The sequence below is a fragment of the Spermophilus citellus genome (assembly GCF_964194105.1).
Source record: "Spermophilus citellus genome assembly, chromosome: 10".
NCBI lineage: Eukaryota > Metazoa > Chordata > Mammalia > Rodentia > Sciuridae > Spermophilus > Spermophilus citellus.
Window position 1 is genome coordinate 98,027,268 of NC_138197.1, and position 26,833 is coordinate 98,054,100.

The following is a 26,833-nucleotide window of genomic DNA, read 5'->3' on the forward strand; positions in this document are numbered from 1 at the left end:
AAGAGAGCTGGGTAGACTGGGAAATCCAGGATCATATATGCAGTAGTCACTGGGGAAAAATTTTTTTTCAAGCTTATATTAAACAAAAAATTCTAGCTATTGGAACCTTCCAAACACTTAAGAGACTAAATAAGCTATATCAAACTTCCACAATGCCCTATTCTTACCCATACTAGGCAAACTGATACTACCATGAGGTAAAGAAATATATGTTGACAAAATCTGCCAATTAATATGTTTAATCTCACACAAATCATTAAACTTCACTGTGCCTCAGTTTCCTTCTTTGTAAAATGGTGATAATATAAGCACTTTCCTCATAATACTATTGGGGAATGGATGTATGTAAAAAGGAACAGTAACTGGTAAATAGTAAATATTATAAAAAAATCTTAGCTAAGAATATTTACAACAGATAAATTCACAAATCCACCAGGGAAAAATTCAGTCCATAAACTGCACCAATATGCCAATTCACTTTAAAGTACCACTTTGTGGTTTTCATGTTCTTTTGAAAAATTCATTAGCCAAAAGAGCTACAGATATTGGAGGCCTGGAAACATTTGGCAAAATATACAATATATGTAATACAGACACATTTGATACTTGTTAGTCTGGATTTCTCACTTTTTAAAGAATTTGACAGGTTTTTCTAGTTTGATCATTGGCCAACAAATCAAGGATATTTCTTGCTATTGCATGGTTCTCGAAACATGTGTAATCAAATAAGAACTACTGGTTTTAAAACAATGGTATAAGAAAGTTCCATTTAGAAAAAAAAAAAGTTAACATAGTTGTATTGCAACATTTTAAATCTTGCATAAAATTTTTTCTAAATAAATAATTCATTTTCCAAAATTAAAAAGGTTCTAATCAATTTCCTATGAAACAAATTTAGAATCAAATGAGAACTGAAAAGCTCTTGACAAGAATTGATTCCATTTTAAAATATAGCAGACCTAGTTTGAATGTTTAACAGACTCAGTGCTTAAAACAGACAAAAAAAGTACATTCTTGACATTTTTGAGACAGGAATTAAATACTTAATTAGTAATTTGTAAGCATATATTTAAAGATGGGTGCAGTGCCTGTTAATTCCAGAAGCTCAGGAGGCTGAGGCAGGAGGATTACAAGTTTCAGACCAGCCTCAGTAACTCTGTCAGACCCTGTCTCAAAATAAAAAACAAAAAACGGATGGGGATGTGGCTCAGTGGTTAAATGCCCCTGGGTTCAATCTCCAATCCCCAGTGCCAAAAAAAATGCATGCGCGCATACACATATATGCACATAAAACTAGTTCTGTGGTTACTTGACTCCTCTAAAGGCTTCTGAGTTATTTCCACCTGTTAGTGTGTGTACTTACATACATTTACACAATGTATGCTATTTTTTTCTATCATATGATATCAAAGTTTTCTCTTTCAACCCATTCTTTAGTTTTACCATCTCCATCTGAGATACCCTTATTAAGAAACATGCATATTCTAGTCATTGCTACAACTTGCTAATAGGTTGATAGGTTGATAAAAGAAATGAATTATTGATATAAGGTATAACACATTCCTATCAGATTTAAGAATGGATAATTTCAGATACTAGATTTTGATACTAATTTCAGATATAAAATCAGATTCTAGATTTGTGGGTTTTTTCCTTTTTTCTTATGATACTGAGATTGAATCCAGTTAGCACTCTACCACAGAGCTATACACCCAGTCTTTTGATTATTTTACTGGTCTACTTGTAAGCCATTTTAAAGTTATTATTTGCAAAGTTCATTGGACCCATGCAAATTCAGGGGGAAGGCAGTTTTCAAAAACTACAAGATACAATAGAATCATGGTAAGACATCAAACTCCTGCCTATAATGTAATTTCTTTCTAAGAGCACAATGTTAAAGTTTCTTACTTTTCAAAGAGCTGCCTTGAACAGTTCTACTTGGTTAGGTAGAGTTCTACTTGATGTCAGACAGACATCACACTCATTATACAATATAAGTTAAAACATAAGGATTCTTACCTTTTATATCTGCCTGAAACAGTTCTAGATGTTTCCTGTAAAGTAAAAGTAATGACAAATCAGTTTGGACGGGGTGGGTGTGTGTGTGTGTGTGTGTGTGTGTGTGTGTGTGTGTGTGTGCATGATTATAAAAACAGTTGAAAAACTAAAAAAAAGTTGAGAATATCAAATTTTGAAAGAAGCAATTTACAATGATTTTATTTTTTAAGAATTCACACCATTGGTTAAACAAAAAAACTATATCTGATTTTTCAGTCCAAACCAATCACTCTTATAATTAAAAAGCTTAAGTACTTAAAAAGCTTAGAAAATGGTTGGGGTACATAGGACATCATTAGTCAATTTAAATTCTTTTAGAAGGGCTGGGGGTGTGGCTCAAGCGGTAGCACGCTCGCCTGGCATGCGTGCGCCCTGGGTTCGATCCTCAGCACCACATACAAAGATGTTGTGTCCGCTGAAAACTAAAAAAAATAAATATTAAAATTCTCTCTCTCAAAAAAAAATTCTTTTAGAAGTCAATGGACACTTAAAAGTCAACCATTATAATCTTCATATATTTCCCTTTGACTTTATTTTTTTAAATATATATTTTTTAACTGTTGATGGATGAACCTTTATTTATTTATTCATTTATCCATTTATTTATTTATTATTTGTCTGCTTGTTTGTTCATTTATTTAAAAGTGAATCCAGTGCCTCACACATGCTAGGCAAGTGCTCTACCACTGAGCTACAACCATAAACCTCCCTTTAACTTTTTTATGCCTTGTTTTTTAAATAAAAAGCCAAGTTACTACATATAAACAATGATCATTATTTTTAGACTATATACAACTAAAAAATGAAAAGTGAGAAAGTATACTTTATTGTGATGACAGAAAAAGAAGGAAGGAAGGAAGGGAGGGAGGGAGGGAGGAAGGAGGGAAGGGAGGGAGGGAGGGAGGGAGGGAGGGAGGGAGGGAGGGAGGGGGAGGGAGAGTAAGAGAGAGAAGGCAGGCAGGCAGGCAGAGGGAGGGAGGAAGGGAAAAAGGAGACTGCTGAAAGTTAACATTAACCACTAGAGTGGAAAAATTACCTTGCAACTAACCAGGCAAGCAGTGATTTTTATAGCCAAGGCTCTCCAAATATTTTTACAGTTTAATTTTAATAAAACAGGTTAAAATTAAATGAGTCTTTAAAAAACTGATTAATAACCTTTAAAAAATGTTTATCATTAAGTCTCCAGGAAAGACTCTATAATTAATTTCTAACCTAGTTGAAATCAAAGAATAAGCTCCCTTTATGAAATGACCAAGTTCCAGAGCTAGACAGTAAATACTGACTGCATAACACAATAAAAGATAGCCATTTGGAAAATTAGTACAGCAAACCAGATGGTTAAAAGGAAGAATTAAGCAAAGTTCCAACCAGACAGGCAACCTGGTAGACATAAAACTGTGTATTTAAACTTCTATCAGTCTTGGTCTCCTCATTATATATGGAATAACAATGATGCCAATTGGTTGTTGTAGGGATTAAATGACATGAGTAAAACAATTAACACAACACCTTTTCAACGGGCTTAATTTAAATTTGATTAAATTTTTTAAAAGCTAACTGGGATATGGAAAAATATTTATTTTTTAAATATAAAAATTTTAAAAATATTTTTAATTGTAAATGGACCTTTATTTTATGTATTTATATGCAGTGCTGAGGACAGAACCCAGGGCCTCACATGCTAGGCAAGCACTCCACCACTGAGCGACAACCCCAGCCACTCTATATAAAATTTTAATAAATCTGTTTTAATCATTCCAAGTCAATAAATTCCCATTAGAACAGCCTAAATCACTTAAATATAACTTTATCTCAATTTTTCATTTATATATCTTCTTTTCTAAGTAAAATATAAGCTTCTGAAAGATACGGATACCCCCATGATTCACCTTTCTCTCTTTAAACCCAATAAATATATATGGACAGCTTAGGGAAATAACTTCCTTTGTAATCCACAGTTGGGAAAGCACCACTTGGGAAATTAAATGTATGAAGTAATCAGGTGATAGTATCCTGGGCTGTTAGTGTGGGGAGGGGGGTCCTTATCCCATGGACAGAATTACTTCTAGGGAAGTCATGCTCTGACAGTTGATACAAAGACATTTTACATATCACTGGGAATCAGCTGGTCTTATTACAAAGTCAGCCACAAAAATCTAGAAAAGTAAACTTTAAAGGATTTATTACCTGCCTATCATTAAAACGGATTCCCTTAAACCATGCCTCCTAACAATAAGGAGACAGAATCTGACTCTTCTTTATGTAACAAACAAATCCACTACTTATAAAAATATGGTATCTCCAGCAAATAATGGCAATATATATATATATATATATATATATATATATATATATATATATATATATGACATATATAGATAGGATAGGTCTGTATCTAGATAGATAGATAGATCGATTGATCTAGCTTTAAAATTATTTTTGAAAGCTTAATAGCTAGATTAAAGTGTTTATCACTGGCTGCTTAGATAAAGCAGAAGTATTAGACTCATATGTATCCACTCAAAGTTCATATTACTAAATGTGGACAATGATTTCATATGGAACTTTTCCACCTAAAATTTCTCAAACAGTATTTCAATTAATATTTTATATGTTTTTTAAAAAATCATCATCCTATATGAACTAAAACAAACATACCTTAGTGTTCATAATAAATATACATGAGAAAAAATGTTGATAATGTCAACCTCTCTAAAATAAAGTTCTGAAACATCACATCTCTCATTCCACCTAATCTGAAATGTTTTAGTACATGCCACATTTATGCTTGATTGTGTAAGCTACCTCTTATTGAAATGGAGTAAGCAGAATTGCTAAAAGAAAGCAATCACATACTAGATTTATGGATTTGTAGGTTACTAGTTTACCAACTGAAATGTTAAGAACAAATACTATTTCTGAAGCTTGAGATAGGTATTTTCCATAAATATTAATACAGATGGAAAGCAGAATTTTAATGCAGAAAAGGAAATGTAGGACATTTTCAGCAACATTAACCTGTAACAGCACAATAATAAATTTTACACTTTGACAAGTTTATAAAATAAAGACAATAATAAACTCCAGCTAAGAATACTAACAAATAGTCATGTAATAACATCAGATTTCTACATTTATTTACAAAATTTTATATTTTCGAAGCCACTAGTCACTTAAAACACATTTCCTAAGTTTTCTTCTTTTTTAATAAGTTAATCTTATTTATTTATTTTTTTTAATGTGGTACTGAGGATGGAACCCAGTACCTCACACATGCTAGGCAAGTGCTCTAACACTGAACCACAATCCCAACCCCCATCTACTAAGTTTAGCACAATATTTTCTATATGACTAACTTGTTGCAGCTAATAAAATGAGAACTCTGATATGCCTGATCATTATCATTCTATGTCCAAATCATGTAAACAATTAGAATTTAAGCTATACATATTTCTAAATAAATAGTACTTCAATAGTTAAGAAATCCTGATGCAGACAGGTAACACTTAGGCTTATTCTTCATTGGTAAAGTTGAATTATTATCAGACTACACAGCTTGAAGCTAAATGTTATTTTGCAGTGATTCTAAAAGTGAAATTATAAACCTTAGCGATGGATGTTCAACGAAATTGGTCAGACTACATTGTATTAGCATTATTAGAGATTAGAAGCGGTGGCAGCTTGTTTCTTACATGCATAAGAAATTGACACCTATAAATGGATTTTTAAAGTGATCTCTGTACCTTGCCAAAGACGAGAAAACTGGACATAAAATGAATTAGAAATGTTAGATAGAATAAACAAAATCAACCATATAGTACAGCAAGAGTACTTTAAAATTTTAAAGAGAAAAATGTTAAACATTCCTTCACGTTGTAATAAAATTCTACACAAATATAAATTCCACCTTAGATTTGTTAATTAGAAATGTCTGTGGCCACAAAAAATTCTAAACAAAGGAACTTAACTATATGATTACTAAGAACATCCTTAATAATTATCATAATTATTTAAGTTAACAATTTCATTCTAAATATAGAAAAAATGGAGAAATACAACTATCACTAAAACTGCTTATAGGAAGTACAACTGGTAAGACTGATATTGGTTTTAAAAGTTTTAGCAACTATGTAATTAGATATTCTAAAAACCCCAAAGTCTATTATACAACTGATTTCAAATATCCTTTTCCTTGAATAATCTTCCTTGCAATGAGACAGTTGACATTACTAAAGAAAAGGGAAACAACTATGTAGAGCTGAGAAAATGTTGGCAAAACACAGTGTTTTGTGTGAGTTTAATTAAACATTCTGCCTCATTTAAGCTTAGAATGGTCAATAGGAAATCCCGTGAACATAGTCTTTACAGATAAGAACTTGTAACATATAAACAAATTGGAAGGCATTTTTGAAATAAGATCAGACAAATACAAGTCCAGTGGAATATAGCAAAACACTGAGGTTTTTCAAGTAAACTAATTAGCAACAAAGCCAGAACCCTCAGTAAAACTTTGGTATACCACACTAACTGGCTCTCAGTGCTAACTTAAAATATCTACATTGGTTATATAATTTAGTCAGATACATTGCTGAAGATGGCTGCAAATTCCTATAATGCATAAAAAATTAACTAAAGAATTAAAAAAGAACTTTATTAAGAAAGATTTTTAAAGGGGGGGAAATCCTCATACTTTGCCATCCTTTCCTGAATAAGTCAACCCCAAAGCCATTAGATGGGGTAGAACAAGGAAGGGAAGAAACTTCATGATTCAGACCAGGGTACCAAGAGACTAGCATATTACACAAAGAAGAGCTGCTTGGCATAGAAAGTAAAGAGTTCAAGCAAAATGAGGAGATCACTATATAACAGAAAGACTAGTCTGGCCCAAGAAACCAGAACCTAAGCAAAATGAGAACAGTGTCTACAAAGCAGGGACAGAAGGTTCTAAGGTAAGGTTAGAAAGGGAGTCCCATGAAGGATCAGCTAGAGCTCCAAGCAGGGTATGAAGTTAATTTGTTCTGAAAATAAACAGAATAAAGTGTTGTTAGAATGTTAGTTTTAGAAGAGTAAAGAATATGGAACCTCAGAGAGCTCTGGGTATTCTGTACCAGAGCTCAGGAAGGATGAAGAGTATGTCCACTTGGAGAAGTCAAAACCTAACCAGGGGCTGGGGTTGTAGCTCAGTGGTAGAGCACTTGCCTAACATGTGGGAGGCACTGGGTATGATTCTCAGCACCACATAAAAATAAAATAAATAAAATAAAGGCCCATCAACAAAAATAAATAAATAAATAATAAACAAATTTTTTAAAAACCTAATCAGGTTGAGGACCAGTCCCCATGGAGGATCAATCCAGCATAAAGGTGCAAAGTCTGAGCATAATTGAAGAGAAATCCTGGGGAAGAGTAGCTGGTCAAAACAGCAGGATAAGGAGGCACCCTGTAGCCTGGCATGACATGCCTAAGCCTGAAAAGAGTGAGAAGAGTGTCCAGCAAGAGCCAGTATGTGATGGCAGAACTACTTGCAGTATGAACAGCATAAGTGTGGAGGAAAGGTGACAATGGAAGATGGATTACATGTGGAGGGTTTGAACAAAAAAGAAAACATGTTAAGGATAGTGGGAAACAGGTTTCTCAATGTCACAAAGGGGAATTACAAATGCTAGAACAACCTGTAGTGTTAGAATTGGAAGTATCAGTATAAATAAATTCAATATCTAGATGGACAAATATAGGTAGGCAGCTAGACAGGCAGAAAACAAACAGGTGTATGTGTGTGTGTGTATGGGTATGTATACAAACATACATTTTGTAGGTCTGTGCATAGAGGACTGGGGATAATGACACCCCAAAAACAATGGACTTAAAATATTTGAAATCTAAAGCACAGATTTGGGGACTTCAAAATATCATTTGAGAAAAAGGAACCAGGGCTCTTTAGGGACACAGCTGTTAAGCTGTGATAGGAAAAGTTCAAAGTGAGTCTGTAATCTTATTATGCCAGAAAACAAGAAGGTGCTCCAAGAATGATGGAGACATGGCAAAAGATACAAACATGTAAAGGAATTCCTGCTGGCCAAAGCTAGTACAATTTTAATATCAAAACAAATAATGACAATGAGCTAGGCAGAATAATACCCCTCAAAGAATCTGTAAGGTTACATGACTATTAAAGTTTCTAATCAACTGAACTTAAATAAGATTATTCTGGATTATTTAATGGGCCCAATGTAATCACTAAATTTCATTAGAAGTGAAAGGGAGAGGCAGAAAAAGACCAGTGAAAGATGTGACTGATGAACAAAGGCCACAATGATACAATGTGAGAAGGTCTCAACTCACAAGTCCCTGGCTTTGAAGAAGGAAAGGAGCCATGGACTAAAGAATACAGTTAGCCTCTAAGGTGTGGGGGTGGGGGGTGGGGGAATCAAGGAAACAGATTCCTCTTTTGTGTTTCCAGAAAGGAACACAGACCTGATTTTAGCCTATGAGTTCAGCCCAAAAGACCTGTGTCTGATTTCTAATTTACAGAAGAAGACAATAAATTTGTATTATTTTAAGACAAAAGGTTTTAAGACAATGAATTTGTGTTGTTTTAAGACAAAAGAAACTAACAGAGTAAGGCATATAATCTATAAAATAAATTAAGTAATAGTGAGTCGCTACGGATACAGATAGACGGATGGATAGATATAAAGTTTGATGACTCAAAGTAATTATCCACAAAATTCTTCTTAGAAAAGGAAGAAAGAATAATCTTACAGTGAAACCTGACAAATAATCCTACAGTGAAACCTGACATAATCACATGACCAAAGTGATCATCACTATCAATGGAACAAATCAAAATCATGTACCACCTGATAAGGAGCAACAAAAAGAATAAAGCATCAATTCTATAACATTCCCAACAAAGATGTATAACCCGAATTAATCAGAAGTAAACATCAGATAACTAAAATTGCTGGATGTATCACCAAATAATTCATCTATAATCTTCACAAGTGTTAATATTTTAAAAATTAAGGAAAGACTGTGGAATCTCAAAGATTGAAGAAAACTAAAGAGTCTGTCACAGGCAAGTACATGTAACACATGATTCTGAATTAGATCCTTCTGTTATAAACTAGGAAACAATTGGGACTATAGGATTTTATCCTATAGATTTTATACACAAATATGCAAAATAACACATGTACAAAGTTTTTCATCACTGTATTATTTATAATAGCAAAACATAAACAACCTGAATGGTCCTCAATAGTTAGAAAAACTACAGTGTAGCTATAAAATGGAACATTCACATTTGTTAAAAAAAAAAAAAAAAAAAAAAAAAAAAACAATAATAGGGAAGTTCTTTATGTACTATTGCAGAAGTCTGTACACAGTCTTAAGCAAAAAAGACAAGATGCAAAATAGCATGCTTAAACACTGTATGAGTAAAATGTGAAAAATGAACACATGTGGGTTGAGGGAGACAAGATGGAAGAGATGAGATAGGCTGCAGATCACAACTCCTCAGGAAATCAGAGCAATAAGAAAACAGCTGATCAGAGGTGGGTGACCAAATGCACTGATTCACAATAACTGGAAGGTTAGAGACTTTAAGGGACCTGAAAATTTTGGTTACTGGAAGAGAAAACAGGGAAGTATTTGTTAACCATTAATAAGCATCTGCACTATCAGGACAGGTCTGGGGGGAGGAATAACAAAGGGACAAAGAAGAGGCAAAGACAGCAAGCTTACTTTCGAAACAGTGGTAGAGAAGAAAGACTGAGTTAAGTTAGGACAGGAGTTCAAAGCTACCTTGTATACAAGAAATGCTTCATTTTTTCTCAATTCACTGGCAGAGAACTGTGCCAGGCAGCCATTTTGCAGAGACCACATCTAAGATTAGGAAGCAATTAAATCTCTACACCTTCATCCCACCTATAGATACTAGTTAATAATATCATAGGAAATGCCTTTGACACAGGTAGACAGTAACCTGTGCAGAACTGCTGTGACTGGAGGACTGACAAGCATCTGCAATGGGTGTAGGTTGAAGTAAAGAAGGGTACCCCACACTTCCAGAGTGTGTGACAGCTATGGAGCTGTATACTAATGCAGGACTCTGCCAACCACTTTGCTGGTAAGGGCAGTGCCTAGGGAGCAATGCAAGCCTCTGTTGCCAGCCACCCCTGTGCCACCACAGTTGGCACAGTTGTGCCATGACAACACCCCCACACTCCAGCCACAGGCCACCATCCTGCACCCTGAAGCCCCCCCTGCAACTTACCCTCTCCTCCATGCCCAGCCACTACCCACAAGCATCAACAAGCTGCTACCCCACACCCCAGCTGTTGTGGAGCCCCATGCCTCTTCTGTGTGCTGCCTCACCCAAAGGATGAAAACTACAAATGGATGAGGTCACATCTGTTTTATAACCAGGACAGCGTACGAAATAAGTTTTTCCATTTTAAATATCTCAGAAAAAAAAACCTGAATCTTTTCATGATTATTACTGCATTTTTAATAGTTACAATTAATTTTATGTAGTCTTTCCACTGGAATTTTTCTTGATACCACTCTTCTCAGCTCCATTCTCTCCCCTCTCTTTTCCTTCTTTATTTCCTTATTTTTTCTGTCTCTTCCCCTTCCCACACTTTTTTCCTTTCTTTTTTTTCTCTTCATCCAATTTTAGTTAGTATAGGTACATTATCACTAATGCTTAGCTTTTCATCCTATTCTGTATTACTTCACACCCACTTTTCTTTGGTTAGCAGAATTATGGAGATCATTAGCAGTAAGGTTTTTTTAAAATATGCTAATATATGGTTTGTTCTTAAATTACCATGGTTGCTGGGCCCAGTGGCACATACCTGTAATCCCAGTGGCTCAGGAGGCTGAGGCTGGAGATCATAAGTTCATTGTCAGCCTCAGCCACTTAGTAAGGCCCTAAAGCAACTTAGTGAGATCCTGTCTCATTAAATAAAATATTAAAAAAGGCTAAGGATGTGGCTCAGTGGTTAAACACTCCTGGTTTCTATCCCCAGGACCAAAAAAAAAAAAAAAAAAAAAAAAAAAAAAAAAAAAAACCACTGTGTTATTGGCAGTTACTCCTTCCTCTCAAAGCAGTGCTGGTGGTGGATCTTAGCACTTTTATTGATCTGATATGATGTGTTGATACTAAGACATACCAAGTCCAGGGGTTATAATGAGATTCTTGCTCACCAAAAGACCCTGACACAAACGAGGAATAGGAATCCTTGACAGCTGATGCACAAATCTTAGGGTCTGAGAAAACAAACCAACAAGATACCTCCAAAAGTTTACAACCACTGAACAACAAAATCCACAAACATTAAAGTAGACAAATGCCCCGAATTTAAAAAGCTGACTGCTAAAATGATCAGTGAGTTAAAAAGATCTAAGAAAGGAACTAAGGGAGAACATATGGGATATGAAAGAGTATTTCAATATTTAAGAGTTTCTGAAGCAGAACCAATCAGAAATCTTGGAAATTAAAGGCACAATGAATCAAATAAAAACTTAGTAAAGTTTCTGCAATTGATTAAGTGGACAGAATTTCAGAAGTTGAAGACAAAGATGAAACATTCAGATAGAAGGGAAGGAAGGAGAGGGAGAGAGAAAGTGAGAAAGGAAAGGGAAAGGAAGAAAGAAACGATGATCAGAATACCTAAGAACTCTTGTACAGACAAGATCGGGCATGTTCAGAGTGGTATGGCCATAGACTCTAAAACTCTTACACAACAATAAGAGACCTAACTCAAGCCTCATAGGTACCTAGGAAGGAGTAGAGATACAAGCCACTGGTTTGGTAACATATTCAGTGAAATAAGAGCAAAAAAATGTCCAAACTTTGAGAATGAGATGGACATTCAGATACTGGAAGCATTTAGAACCTCAAATAGACAAGACCAGAAAAGAACCTCTATACAACACATTGTAATTAAAATGCCTAATGTACAGAACAAGGATAGAATTTTAAAAGAGCCTTAACATCAAACCACAATTAGAAGCATACCAATCAGAATAACTTCTGGTTTCTCATCTGAAGTTACAATCCAGGAGGGCTTAGCAGTGAGTAAAGCCCTGAAAGAAAATAACGGCAAACAAGATTGCTATATCCAAGCTATCCCTCAGAATCAAAAGAGAAATAAAACCCACTCAAGATAAGCATAAACTAAAGGAATTCATGACTTCTAGACCAGCATTACAAAAGATAGTTATAGAAATCCCTACAGAGAGAAGATTAAAACAACCAAGAGAACCCAGGAAACAATAAATTTCATTGGGAGAGTAGATAAGCTAATGAGAGTAAGAATCAAAATCAAATATTGGAAAGGAATCAAATTGGCAGGAGGTAATAAATACCTCCTAAAATAACGCTGACTGTATATGGTCTCAATTCTCCAATTAAGACATAGACTGGAAGACTGAATGAAAAAACAAGACCCTACTATATGATGCCTACAATAAACATCTCCAAGACAAAGGCAGACATCCACAGGCTGAAAGCAAATGGATGGAAAATGATATCCTATGCAAATGAAATCTGAAAATAAGCAAGAATGGTTACTCTAATAAAGCTGACTTCAAGTCAAGATTAATTGAAAGAAACAAGAAGATCACTATATACTGGTAAAAAAAAACACTCCAAGAAGAAGATATAATGACAATAAATATTGATGCCCCAAGTGTTGGCACACCTAATTACATAAAACAAACACTAATTGTCATAAAGTTTCAAATAGATCCTAGTACAATAATACTGGGTGATTTCAATATACTTCTCTCACCAATAAATAGGTCATCCAGACATAAAATCAGCAAAGAAAAAACAGGCTTAAATACAATACAGGCCAAACAGACTAAACTGACATCTACAGAATACTGCATCCAAAGATAGTTGAATATGCTTTCTTTTCAGCTGCCCGTGGAACTTTCTCCAAAATACATCATAGTTTATGCCACAAAGCAAGTCTTAGCAAACAAACAAACAAACAAAAAGTCCATATAATTCTTCCTTCCATCTTTAAATATTATAATGGAATGAATTTTTTTTTTTAAAGAGAGAGTGAGAGAGGAGGGAGGGAGAGAGAGAGAGAGAGAGAGTTTTTAATATTTATTTTTTAGTTCTCGGCGGACACAACATCTTTGTTGGTATGTGGTGCTGAGGATCGAACCCGGGCCGCACGCATGCCAGGCGAGCACGCTACCGCTTGAGCCACATCCCCAGCCCTGAAATTTAAAATTAATAGCAAGAAACCTATAGAAACTACATAAGTACATGGAAATTGAATAGTACACTTTTGAATGATGAGTGGATCATAGAAGAAATCAGGGAAGAAATTTTAAAATTCTAATGAGAACAGAAAGACAACATACCAAAATCTCTAGAACACACTAAGGGCAGTTCTAAGAGGAAAGTTTATAGTTATGACCACCAAATTAACAACCTAATGATATATTTGAAGGCTTTAGAAAACCAAGAACAAACCAATTTCAAAACCAACAGAAGGAAACAAATAAATGTCACCAGAGCTGAAGTTAATTAAGAGAATTTTTTAAAAATACAAAGGCTCAATGAAACACAGTTCATTCTTTGAAAAGCTAAATGACATTGATAAAACCCTTAGCCAAAGAAAGAAGACCACCCAAATTCATAAAATTAGAGATGAAAATGGAGCTATCACAACAGACCACTGAAATCCAGAGGATCATCAGGGACTATTTTGAAAAGTTATATTCTAAAAAATTGGAATATTTTGAAGAAACTGATAGATTGACACATACAATCTACCAAAATTGAACAAAAAGGAAATAGAAAACCTAACCAGAGCAATAACAAGCAATGAGATTGAAGTAGTAATAAAATCCCTCCAATAAAAGCAAAGGACTTGATGAATTCATAGCTGAATTCTACCAGACACTTAAAGATGAATTCATTCCAATGGTCCTCAAATTATTTTATGAAATAGGGAAGATATGGGGCTGGGGATGTGGCTCAAGTGGTAGCGCGCTCGCCTGGCATGCGTGCGGCCCGGGTTCGATCCTCAGCACCACATACCAACAAAGATGTTGTGTCTGTCGAGAACTGAAAATAAATATTAAAAAAAAAAAATTCTCTCTCTCTCTCTCTCTCTCTCTCTCTCTCCCTCCCTCCCTCTCCTCTTTCTTTAAAAAAAAAAAAAAAGAAATAGGGAAGATATGTTCTCAAGTTAATCCTACCAAGCAAATTATTACCCTGATACCAAACCAAATAGGATATGTCAAGGAATGAAAACTACAGACCAATATTCCCTGATGAAAACAGATGTAAAATCCTCAATAAAACAAATCAAATTCAACAACATATTGCAAAGATTATACACCATGATGAAGTTGGTTTCATTCTAGGGATGCAAGGATGAGTCAACATACACAAATCAGAAACACAATATACCACATAAATGGATCGAAGGGGAGGAATCACACGATCATTCTAACAGATGCAGAAAAGGCCTTCAACAAAATTCAGCACCCATTCATGAAGAAACAAGGGAAAAAGAAGGACCTTACCTCAACATTATGAATGCTCTAGATGACAAACCCAAAGCCAATTTCATACTGAATGGGGGAAAACTGAAACTATTTCCTCTAAAATTAGGAACAAGGCAGTGATGTGCACTCTCACCCTTACTATTCAATATAGCATCCTGACATTTTAACCAGAACCATTAGGCAAGAGATGGAAATAAAGGGGATATAAATAAGAAAGGAAGAAGTCAAATTAACACTGCAAATGATATGATCCTGTATCTAGAATATGCAAAAAGCTCCACCAGAAGCCTGGCAGAAAAGATAAATTAGCAAAGTACCAGAACACAAAACCAACATAAAAATATCAATAGCTTTTATGTACACCAATAATAAAGCTGCTGAAAAAGAAATCAGGAAAACAAATTTGTTCACAATGGCCTCAAAACAACAACAACAAAAACAAAACAAAAAAAATCCAAAAAACAACAAAAAAGCCCACTTAGGAACAAATCTAAACAAAGAGGTGAAAGATCTCTCTGATGAAAATTAAAGAACACTGAAGAGGACATTAGAAGACACAGATACATCTCAAGTTTTGGCTATGTGATCTATAATTACCATCAAAATACCAATGACATTTATCAGAAAACTAGGAAAAGAAATCCCAAAATTCATATGAAAGAATAAAAGACCCAGAACAGCCAAAGCAATTCTGAGTAAAAGAGAGCAATACTGAATGCATCACAATATACCATTTCAAATTATACCACAGAGCTATTGTAACAAAAACAGCTTGGTACCAGCATAAAAAGAGACAAGCAGACCAATGGAACATGTAGACTCAGACAAACCCACACAGATATCTGAAAAAGGCACAAACAACATATGCTGGAAAAAAAGACAGCATTTTAAACTAATGGTGGAAAAACTGGGTATCCATATGTATGTCCCTCTCACTCTGCATAAATGTCAACTCAAGGTAGATCAAAAACCTAGAAATTAGACTAGAAATTTTACAATTGCTGAAAGAAAACATAGGAGAAACACTCTAACAATATACAGGCAGGCAAAAATTTCCTCAGTAGGACTCCTAAAGCTCAGGAAATAATACCAAGAATGAAGAAATGGGGTAGAATCAAATTAAAAAACTTCTGTACAGAAAAGGAAACAAAAGTATAAACAGATGGCCTGCAGAATGGAAACAATTTTTTGCAATTTACTCTTCTAACATTGAGAATCTATGAAAAACTCAAAAAACATAAATAAAAACCCTGACCAATAAGTGAGAAAATGAATGAAAAAGACATTTCTCAAAAGTAGTAGTACAAATGGCCAACAAATATATGAAAAAATGTTCAATGTCTTTAGCAATTAGGGAAATGCAAATCAAAATTACACTGAGTTCCAGGGTTGTGGCTCAGTGGTAAAGTGCTTGCCTAGCATGTATGAGGCACTGGGTTCAATTCTCAGCACCACATATAAATAAATGAATAAAATAAAGGTCCATAAACATCTAAAAATTTTTTTAAAAAATACTTTTAAAAATTAAACTGAGATTCCGTCTTATTCCAGTTAGCATGGCAACCATTAAGAATACAAACAACACTAAATACCATTGAGGGTATGGGGAAAAAGAAACTCTTACACACTGTAGGTAGGAAAGTAAATTTGTATAATCACAGAGAAAATAGTATGGAGCTTCCTCAAGAAACTAAAAATGGAACCACATATGACCCAGCCATATCACTCCTCAGTATTTATCCAAAACAATTAAAGTAACGTATGTACTATAGTGACACATACACACCCATGTTTACAGCAGCACAATTCACAATAATCAAGTCACAGAACCAGCCTGAGTGACTATCAGTAGATGAATGGATAAAGAAAATGCCATAAATATACACAATGAAGTTTTATTCAGCCATAAACAAGAATGAAATTATGTCATTTGCAAGAAAATGGATGAAACTGAAGAACATCCAGTTCAGAAAAATAAGCAAAGCTCAGCAAATCATGGGACATTTTTTCTCTCATAGGTGGAGGTTAGTGAGAAGGGAAAAAAAAGATCTCATGAAAATAGAAGGGAGACCAACAGAGCACAAGATGAGGGTCAGGGAGAGGGGAAAGCTAGAGGAAGCCTTGGGAAGTGAAATTGATAAAATTACGTTTCATGTACATGAGCAAATATGTCACAATGAATCACAAGTGTATATAATTATTAGGCATTAATAAAAAAATTTTTTAAAGAAATATATATACAGACATATAAGTATGGATATAGAAAAATTTTTGTTTATAGATCAGTCCTAAAAGAATATACAAAAAAGGAAAGTATTAGTTATCTCCAGAGAAGGTAACCAAGTAGGTGAAGAAGCATTTTTATCATATATCCTTTTATGCTTCTGTGTTTTCTAACATAAAACTATATACCACTTTTTAAAAATTAAGTTTAAATAAAAACGATTTTTCTTGTTGTTGTTTGTTTTTGAGAGAGGGTCTTGTGCTATATGCCCAGGCTGGCTATTCATATTTACAATCCTTTGCCTCAGCCTCCTGAGCAGCTGGGATTACAGGCACATGCCACAATGCTTGGCAATGAATTACGTTTAAAGTCTCAAATTTAATAAACTGTTCTTTAAAAAACAGAGCATAAAAGAAAACTGATCAACCCAAATAATTTCCCTTTTCTTCACATGCTTTATTATTTTCCAAATTTCATTGATCATTGAAATTTGCCATTTGATCAGAAATTCTCATTTGAAAAACTAATATCATCTAAAAAGTTTTAAATATGTATAAAATCATAGATAAAATATAAAACTTCTGAATTCTCATTATCTGTTAATACTATTTTGCATTTAAAAATTTTTAATTAGAAACTTAAAATATTCTAAAATTTCATAAAGCACACTGTCATGCCATACTCATATTACCATCCTGTTCATTTTTAAAGATTTGTTCCACCTCAGGGCTAAGATTCAGTCACAATACTGGGAATAGTCTTTCTGTCCTATTCCAAAAGCTTTAAAGCAACCAATGACATAAATAGTTTTGTTCTCTCTCTCTGCTCTTGTTGTTTGGAGTTGTTTACAAATGTGTATCCTTTATGAGTCACAGAATATGTGAATATAGATAGTAACTCAGAGAAATCAACTATATGGACAGAGTATTCCCTATTCCCACTCCAACTTTAATGGGGCAACTAGGGAGGCCCACAAGAAAATCTTACCCTCACTCTCACTCTAAGCAAATAACTGGCAAAACAGACACTTGAAACCAAGGTCACCAATGAGTGATCAATAACTAATCCCAAATAATAATTTAAAGCATGCACAGAGGGTGGGGGGTAGGGAGTGGCGGTGGGGTGGGCCTGGAAAAAGACTAGAAAAGCTACAGCAAAGAAGGAAAATTGAATGAAATGAAAAGCTCTTCAGAGCACGGGTCAGCTGAGTTAACAGAGTTCCAAATCTGTCCATATATTTGGAAATAATATTAGACTGTGAGTGGATAGAGCCTTATGGCTACAAAAGAAAGCTCACTTTCTTAAGCCACTGCCTGAGGTTGGGTATGCCAGAGTAAGTAAGCATGGGAAAGAACTGAAACCAATTTTAGACTCAATGAATTAAGCTTTCATCTTGCAGGAAGTCTTCACTAAAATTTAATTTCAACTATGTTACACAAATGGAACAATTATTTTAGATAATGAACAGTCACAAAAATGCTGAAAGAAAGTTGGCTGATAGATTATACCATGTTAAAATATAGTACTATTTTTCTTAGAATTGTGATGATTACCATCACAATTCAGTAGCAGCAACTTGGGGGGATACAAAACAGATGAACCTATATCACTCCATGAAACTGCATGTCAATACATTCTGCCTCTGAAAGTAGAGGAGAAAGAAGTTTCACTTCTGTGGTTCCTAATCACTTCAAAATATTGGGCCTTTATTTACCTTCATAATCTTATATAAGTTGATATATTTCATCATTTTAAATCAATAAAATGGGGAGATGTGTATATTCGTCTGAAATTCTTTTTAAAGTGTTATAATAAAGCACATTTAAAAAGTCAAGATAGAACTCTGAAAAGACACACATTAAGCTTAAGATCTCAAAATGCCACAAAAATAATTTAAGATAATACAAGGGGGAGAAATGAATTACAGTAGAGGGGGTAGAGAGAGAAGAGGGGAGGGGAGGGGAGGGGAGGGGAGGGGAGGGGAGGGGAGGGGAGGGGAGGGGAGGGGAGGGGAGGGGAGGGGAGGGGGGATAGTAGAGGATAGGAAAGGCAGCAGAATACAACAGACACTAGTATGGCAATATGTAAATCAATGGAAGTGTAACTGATGTGATTCTGCAATCTGTATACGGGGTAAAAATGGGAGTTCATAACCCACTTGAATCAAAATGTGAAATATGATGTCAAGAACTATGTAATGTTTTGAACAACCAACAATAATTAAAAAAAATAATAATTTAAGACCAGATTATATTAAGAATATTTCCAAATTACAGTTTAGATAAAAAGATTCTAGGGCTAGGAATATAGCTCAGTGGTTAAAAAAAAAAAATGCATATTAGCATGTTTAAGGCCCTGGGTTTGATTCCTGGCAAAACACAAACACACACACACACACACACACACACACACACACACACACACTCACTCTCTCTCTCTCTCTTATAGTGATTTTTCTTATATACTAAGACATCCCTTCTTTTTGAGGGGGTAGGGGAGGACACGACCAGGGATTGCACTCAGGGGCACTCAACCACTGAGTCACACCCCGAGCCCTAAGTCCTATTTTGTATTTTATTTAGAGACAGAATCTCACTGAGTTGCTTAGCACCTCACTGTTGCTGAGGCTGGCTTTGAACTCAAGATCCTCCTATCTCAGCCTCCCAAGCCTCTGGGATTACAGACATACAACACTACACCCAGCTACCGAGACATCCCTGTAACCTCTATTGCCAATCAAATTTTCTGTACCACAAAAGTCTAAAATAGCAGCTAATTACAAAGTGAGTTAAAATTTAGTTTAAAAGTATAATTACACAGAAATATAGATATTCCTAGAAATTCATGATCTATATATTGTTCTTATGATGTTTAAACATTTGACTCTGGAGAAAATATTATGTTCAATTATTTGCTATGTGATTCTAACTCAAAAAGCAGCCTAGCATAGAAACGGTCACTCAATCCAATTTACTAATTCATACTTTTTTTTTTTTTTACAGCAAGGAGGTAATTGTTTTTCTTTTGTTATTTTTACAGTTGACGCTACTTAAACCTGCTAGTCAGTTGGCAAATACTCACTGATAAGAAACTAAAGCTAAACACTGCTTAAGTCAAAAAGTATTTGAATATAAGGAAATCAATGGTTAAATCTACTAGAAATAATTTTTAAAAGCTGCTGCTACCAAATGAAACTGAAAAAATTATTAACAACAACTTTGAAATTGTTGTTAAACTAGCTAGTGACTTCCCGATACTTTTAAATACTCACCGGTGGCAGACAGGAAGTGCCTGGATCTAATAAACTTACAGCTTCATTCTGCATTGTATTCTGCTGTGTAATTGCATCTTCTCGCTTCCGCTCTTTCTGCCCCGCTTCGTCATCTTCGTATTCATCTAAGCACTGAAAAAAAAAAAAGTTTCCATTTTATTTCCAAGTATAATAGAATTATTAATGTTTTGATGGTATATGAAAATGTATTTGATAGCATCAGAAATCTGTGTTCTTTTCAGCAATATACTTAATTCTTGTAAATTAAATCCTTTGCTTATACTTAATTCTTGTAAATTAAATCCTTTGCTTAAAACGGGTATCTCTACATTTATATACCTGGCAACATATCTTTTTCTAAGTTCTCATCACCAGTGACAAGGTTTCTTATAGGGATGAAGTTCACTTGTTCTTTATTAATCTTTCAACGAGTAATTTGTGTCTATCCTAAATAGGATAGAGGGTGACAAAAGATACATTAGAAACAAGTAATGTATAATCCAGTAAAGAAGATAAGATACATAAAGATAGCTTAGTGACTAAGGCCATTTTATAGTTTACTATTTATGAGAATATAAAATTGGTGCAACCACTATGGAAAGCAGTATGGAGATTCCTCAGAAAACTTTGAATAGAACGTAACAACCATTTGACCCCGTCATCTCATTCCTAGGTTTATACCCAAAGGACTTAAAATCAGCATACTGCAGTGACACAGCTACACCAATGTTCACAGCAGCAAAATTCACAATAGCCAAACCTGTGGAATCAACCTAGATGCCCTTCAGTAGATGAATGGATAAAGAAACTGTGGTATATATTCTCAATGGAGTATTACTCAGCACTAAAAGAGAATAAAATCATGGCATTTTCAGGTAAATGAATGGAGCTAGAGAATGCTATGCTAAGCACAATAAGCCAATCCCAAAGAACCAAAGGCCGTTTTCTCTGATATGTGGGTGCTAATTTGCAATGGGATGGGAGTGAGGATAGAGATATTCTGGATTAGAAAGAAGGGAGGAAAGGGTGGGAGGGGGTTTAGGAGTAGGACTGATAGCAGAAAAATTATACATTATTACCTTATGTGCATATGATTACATAACTGTGTAACTCTACATAATGTACAGACAAATGAGAAGTTATACTCCATTTATATATGATGTGTCAAAAATGCATTCTACTGTCATGTATAAGTAATTAGAACAAATTAAAACATATTTAAAGAAACAAGAATTCTATGCACAGCAAAATTTCAAAAATAAATGCAAAATAGACTTTTACAATAGCACCTGAGTATTTTTTAAAAGTTAAATGAAGTTCCTTACTAGAATAAAATGATACTACATGGAAATTCAGAACCTTTAAAGAACTTCTGAAGAGCATACGAAATGATAAATACATGAATAAATACAAGAAATTGTATTTTTCTAATTTTTGACAATCCCCTTATATAATAAATTGTTTAAAGCAAAAATAAGAATATTTTGTAAGATTTATAACATCCAGAAAAGTAAAAAAGCATGGTAAAGAAACAAAGGCAGGAGGCAAGATATAGACGTGGCAAGGTTCTTACTCTTCATATGACAAGTTATAATAGTACACAAAAACAGACTGAGAAGAGTTAGTTATATGTAGTAAACCCTAGAATGACCACCAAAAAAAGCTTTTCAAACAGGTATGGTAATTAGCCAATACTGAAGAAAATGGAATGATTAAAAAAATACCTGACCCACATGAAGACAAGAAAAAAAGAGGAAGATAGGATAAATAGAAAACAAATACCAAGGTGAAAGATTTAAATCTAACCTCAATAATTATATTAAATGCACATGATCTAGCCATTTCAATTGAAAGGTGGATGTTAGACCTCATTAACCTAGGTACATGTATGACTACACATATGGTGTGACGCTACATGTATAACCAGAGAAAAAAGTTGAGCTGCATGTGTACAATGAATCAAAATGCATTCTGATGTTATATATGCCTAACTATAATAAATAAATTTAATTAAAATAAATAAAGGTGAATGTTATATGAGATTAAATAAACTCAAGACATACTAAATATTTAGAGATACAAATATTTTAAACCATGTCGACTAATTTGACTGACATTTATAAAATACTCTATAAAAATAAAGGCTCTTATGGTTCAGTGGTAGATCACATGCCTAATATGTATAAAGCCCTGGGTTCAGTCTCTAACACCACACACACACACACACACACACACACACACACACCACAAAAATAAGAACATATACTTTTGACAAAAGCACACAATATGTTTGCCAAGACAGAAAATTTTCTGAAACATAAACAACATCTCTACAAATGTAAAAATGAGTAAAATCATGCAAAGAATGTTCTCTGACCACTAATGAATTTGAATAAGAAATCAATGACAGAAAGCTGTCTAAAAAATCCTCTAAATATTTAGAAATTAAACAAAGTTCTAAATAATTCTTGAGTCACAGAAATCACAAGAAGAAAATATTTTCAAATGAGTTATTTAAAAAATTAGATTCATGGGCTGGGGATGTGGCTCAAGCTGTAGCATGCTCGCCTGGCATGCGTGCGGCCCAGGTTCGATCCTCAGTATCACATAAAAAAAAGATGTTGTGTCTGCCGATAAATAAAAAATAAATATTAAAAAAAATTAGATTCAGCTAAAGCAGTGCTTAAACATTTAGCAGTGAATAAAAATAAAAACTGAATAAATAAGAACAGACCAATATATCTGGTTAAAAAAACAGACACAAAAATAAACAATAATAACAAAACAATAATAAACTGAATAAATAAGAACAGACCAATATGTCTGGTAAAAAACAGACACATTCAAGGGCTGGGGCTGTAGCTCAGTGGTAAAGTACTTGCCTAGCATGGTGAGGCATTGGGTTCAATCCTCACCACATAAAAAGTAAAAAATAAATAAAATAAAGTTGTATAAAAAATTTTTTTAAAATAGACACATTCAATATCAGTAAATGTTTGTTAGAAAAAAGAAAAGTCTCAAATCAATGATTTTATCGTAAAAAGCTATAAAAGGGCAAATTAAACCAAAATTCTGTAAATGGAAGGAAAAAATAAGAGTGAAAAAACAATGAAGGAAACTGAAAACAATAGATAAAAAGTAAAACCAAAAGCAGTTTTCTGGAAATAATAAAATTAGTAAAACTCTAGCCAAACTGATCAGGAAGAAAACAGGAAGGAGAAAAAATTATTATAACAAGTGAAAGTGGAAACATCACTAGAAATGATATTTTATGATGGCAAAAGATTAAAAGAATATTATGAAACACTCTAATTCCTTGAAAGCTACCCAAAATAAGAAAAAAGAAAAGCTACCGAAAAGCAAAATCTTGAATGATCCTCTATGTAATAAAGAAATTAAATTTGTTTAAAAGCCTTCCTACAATGAAAACTTTAAACTATATGGTTGGTAAATTCTATCAAACATTTAAAGAAATACCATTTGTATAAAAATTCTTCCAGAAGGAGAAAATACTTCTCAACTTATAAGATGGCATTAATCCAATTACCTCCTCAAAAAACAAACAAAACCTTAATATACAAGAACAGACCAATATATCTGGTTTAAAAAAAAAAACTTTACAAAATTTGGGCAAAGCAAATGAAAAATATTAGGAAAGTATAATCGTGACCAAAACAGGATCTATCCCAAGAAAGCATGGTTCAAGTATCAGCACAATTTGCCATCTTTACAAAATAAAGGGGAAAAAACATACATATAAAATTATCATACATTAATAAGAAGCATGACAGAAACATACATCATCTTGATTAGCTGTCTTAACTTGATCAGGAAAATCCATATATAACATCCCACTGGAAAGTAAGATAAACAGATCTTTTCCCTAAAGGTAATCAGGTTGGCTCCGTACACCACTTCTTTTTTCACCACTTCTATACAGCATTATTATTGTCAGTTCAAGTCAGTAGGAAAAGGTAAGCATAAGAAATAAAAGGTGCAACTGAATAGAAAATATCAGTGATTGCTTTTCAAAACGTTTTGTGTAGGTTACCTTGGGTATATGCTAGGTCATTTTGTAGAATATGGAATTACTAGGAGCTGCTAGTAATTACTACAGAAGTCTGGAATGCTACATATTTTGAAATTTGAAGAGGAAAAAAAGATAGTTAAGAAATAACTAATGGCTAGAGGTGTAACTCAGTGATAAGAGTGCTTGCCTAGCATGCATAAGACCCTGGGTTCAAACCCCAACACAGAAAGAAGAAGAAAAGAAGAAGAAAAACTAACTCATATCCCATCTTATTGTAGAATGTAATAGCAAATAGACATGCAAACAGAAAGTAGTTCATAATTATCTGAGGTCAACCACTTACCTATAAAAACAAAGGAGAGGAGGGAAATGCAGTATTTTAAAATATACAAGATTTTTCCAGGAAGACAGCTATCTTGTAAACCCAGGGAATATTAAATTTTCATTTGTTTGTAATTTTACTTAAAAAGTTGCTTGACATTTAGAAAACATCACTAACAGAAAAACTATTCATGGTATTTGCATCATTAACAAAGCACATTTAAAAAAAAATTTTTTTTAGTATTTATTTTTTAGTTGTAGTTGGACACCATACCTTTATTTTAGTTATCTATTTTTTATGTGGTGCTGAGGATCAAACCCAGGGCCTCACACATGCTAGGCGAGCATTCTATCGCTGAGCCACAACCCTACCCCCAATGAAGCACATTTTTATCTAAAAAAAAAAAAAAAAAGTTTTGAAAGCCATCATACTATGTTTTTATAATTCTAAGATCTTGCTTAATGCAACAGACTCCACAATCACAATTTTAGCATCACCACAGTACTTCATGCTCCTATTATAGAACATGAAATATATATATGTAAACTTTTTTTCAAGAAATGTTTGCTAAATAGGGGACTGTGTGGTAGAATGACTGGATCAGATTACAAAAAGGCTCTGAGGCTAGGGAGAAAGTGAAACTTGAAGTCTAAAATATAAAGAAACTAGCCAATCACAGTAACTTCTTGAGAGAGAGAGAGAGAGAGAGAGAGAGAGAGAGAGAGAGAGAGATAAGCACTGAAATACACTTGACTTGGTGGTCTTAAGGGTAATAGTTTCCTACTACTAAGATTTCTATTATTACACCTCCAAGGTTTTTAATGTATCAAGAAATCTGACAAGTTCATAGACTGAAACAACTTAAATGAACTCTTTCATGGTAATTTTTTCTTAGAAATTTTATAGAACAATCGCACAAATTCAGGGGTTCAGAAAAAGCAATCAACATACCACTTACCTATTTTATTTTATTTTTTAAAGAGTATTTTTTACATACATTTTATTTTTTTATTTATTTTTATATGGTGCTAAGGATCAAACCCAGGGCCTCTACAACCCCAGCCCTGAACACTTACCTATTTTAAACACAATTTGTCATAACACATTTTAAGATACTTCTAATGTAGATTAAATAGTATATTCCAGAGGACCTTTAACTGATTATTTTGACAGCTTAAATTTTTTGGCATACTGGGGCTGGGGTTGTGGCTCAGAGGTACAGTGCTCGCCTGGCACATGTGAGGCCCTGAGTTCAATCCTCAGCACCATATAAAAATAACTAAAATAAAAGTATTGTGTCCAACTACAACTAAAAAACATTTATTTTAAAAAATTCTTTGTCATACTATCTAGTTCTTCAAAGAATTCAGATGGATATGGCTTCACATTCCTTTTTCTTTTCACACTTGTTTCCTTCATAAGTGATGAGTCTTAAAAATGAATTCAATAATTCATTCATCTCCAAATAGAGAATAAAAACAACAGTTCATAAAAATTATTTAAATGATACTGATCTTCCATAATGCTTCTTTAATTTTCAAAATGTTAAAAATAATTTTTAAAAAATTAATCTCATTCTTTTCTAAATAAATGCCTCAATCTAAGTAACATACACAAATCTGACCTTAACATAAAGAATCCACATAAGATCCCTTAGGTGTTTTAGGTTTTCAATAAACATCAAATATGCTTTCCTACAAAGCTCTGGAACACTTTTTTTTTTAAGTGAATCAGAATGAGGAACAGAACTACAGTAAAACTAAGGTGAAATGAAAATTCCAAATAATGAAGTAAATTCATTGTATTTATGTATAAGTCATACAACTATGTTCTAAAAGCAGGATGATTGTCAATGGCATGGAAGAGACAATTAAGTAAACAATCTTTGCAAAACTTTTTTAGAAATTAAAAACAAAAAAAAGTTACAATTCCATGGAGTGGGGGAGTCTATATTTGGGATTATACAAACCATGAAAGTGGATTAAATAGCTCTGCTTTCCAAAATTAAAGTTACCATAGCCATGAAAGTAGGGGAGTTAGAATGAATTCCACTTCTTTCTTCAGCAATACCATGTCAATCCCATCAGTATTGCTGCTGATCTATCTGCCTCCTCCTCTCCTAATACCCTTTTCATCCTCCAAGTCATTTATTTTGCATATAGCACTCTGTCATCACTCAACTTTGACCTAGTTTTTCCTTACCTTCTATCCCTGTTTTCTAAGACAAAATTTATTTTGAAATGATGAAAAAAAAATCTTCTCAACAAAAAGAAAACTAAAATAAGTTCAATAAATAATTTCTTTGTGAAAAGAACTGGGAAATATAAACAAATGATCAATCCTAATTAGGTAGCTGAAAAAAAGCTACTGCCTATCTGTGTT

At 33.7% G+C, this 26,833-nt stretch overlaps 1 protein-coding gene across 2 annotated transcripts in view; it reads right to left on the reverse strand.

The window, feature by feature from the left end:
• The window catches only part of PAWR (pro-apoptotic WT1 regulator), a 108,609-nt gene that overhangs the window by 20,853 nt on the left and 60,923 nt on the right, over positions 1-26,833 (reverse strand). For both annotated transcript variants that reach the window (XM_081309477.1, XM_081309478.1), the window contains exons 3-4: positions 20,100-20,231; positions 2,020-2,054 (exon numbers count right to left, since the gene is read on the reverse strand). In XM_081309477.1, the coding sequence (XP_081165603.1) occupies positions 2,020-2,054; positions 20,100-20,231 (167 nt within the window). The remainder of the gene's footprint in view (positions 1-2,019; positions 2,055-20,099; positions 20,232-26,833) is intronic.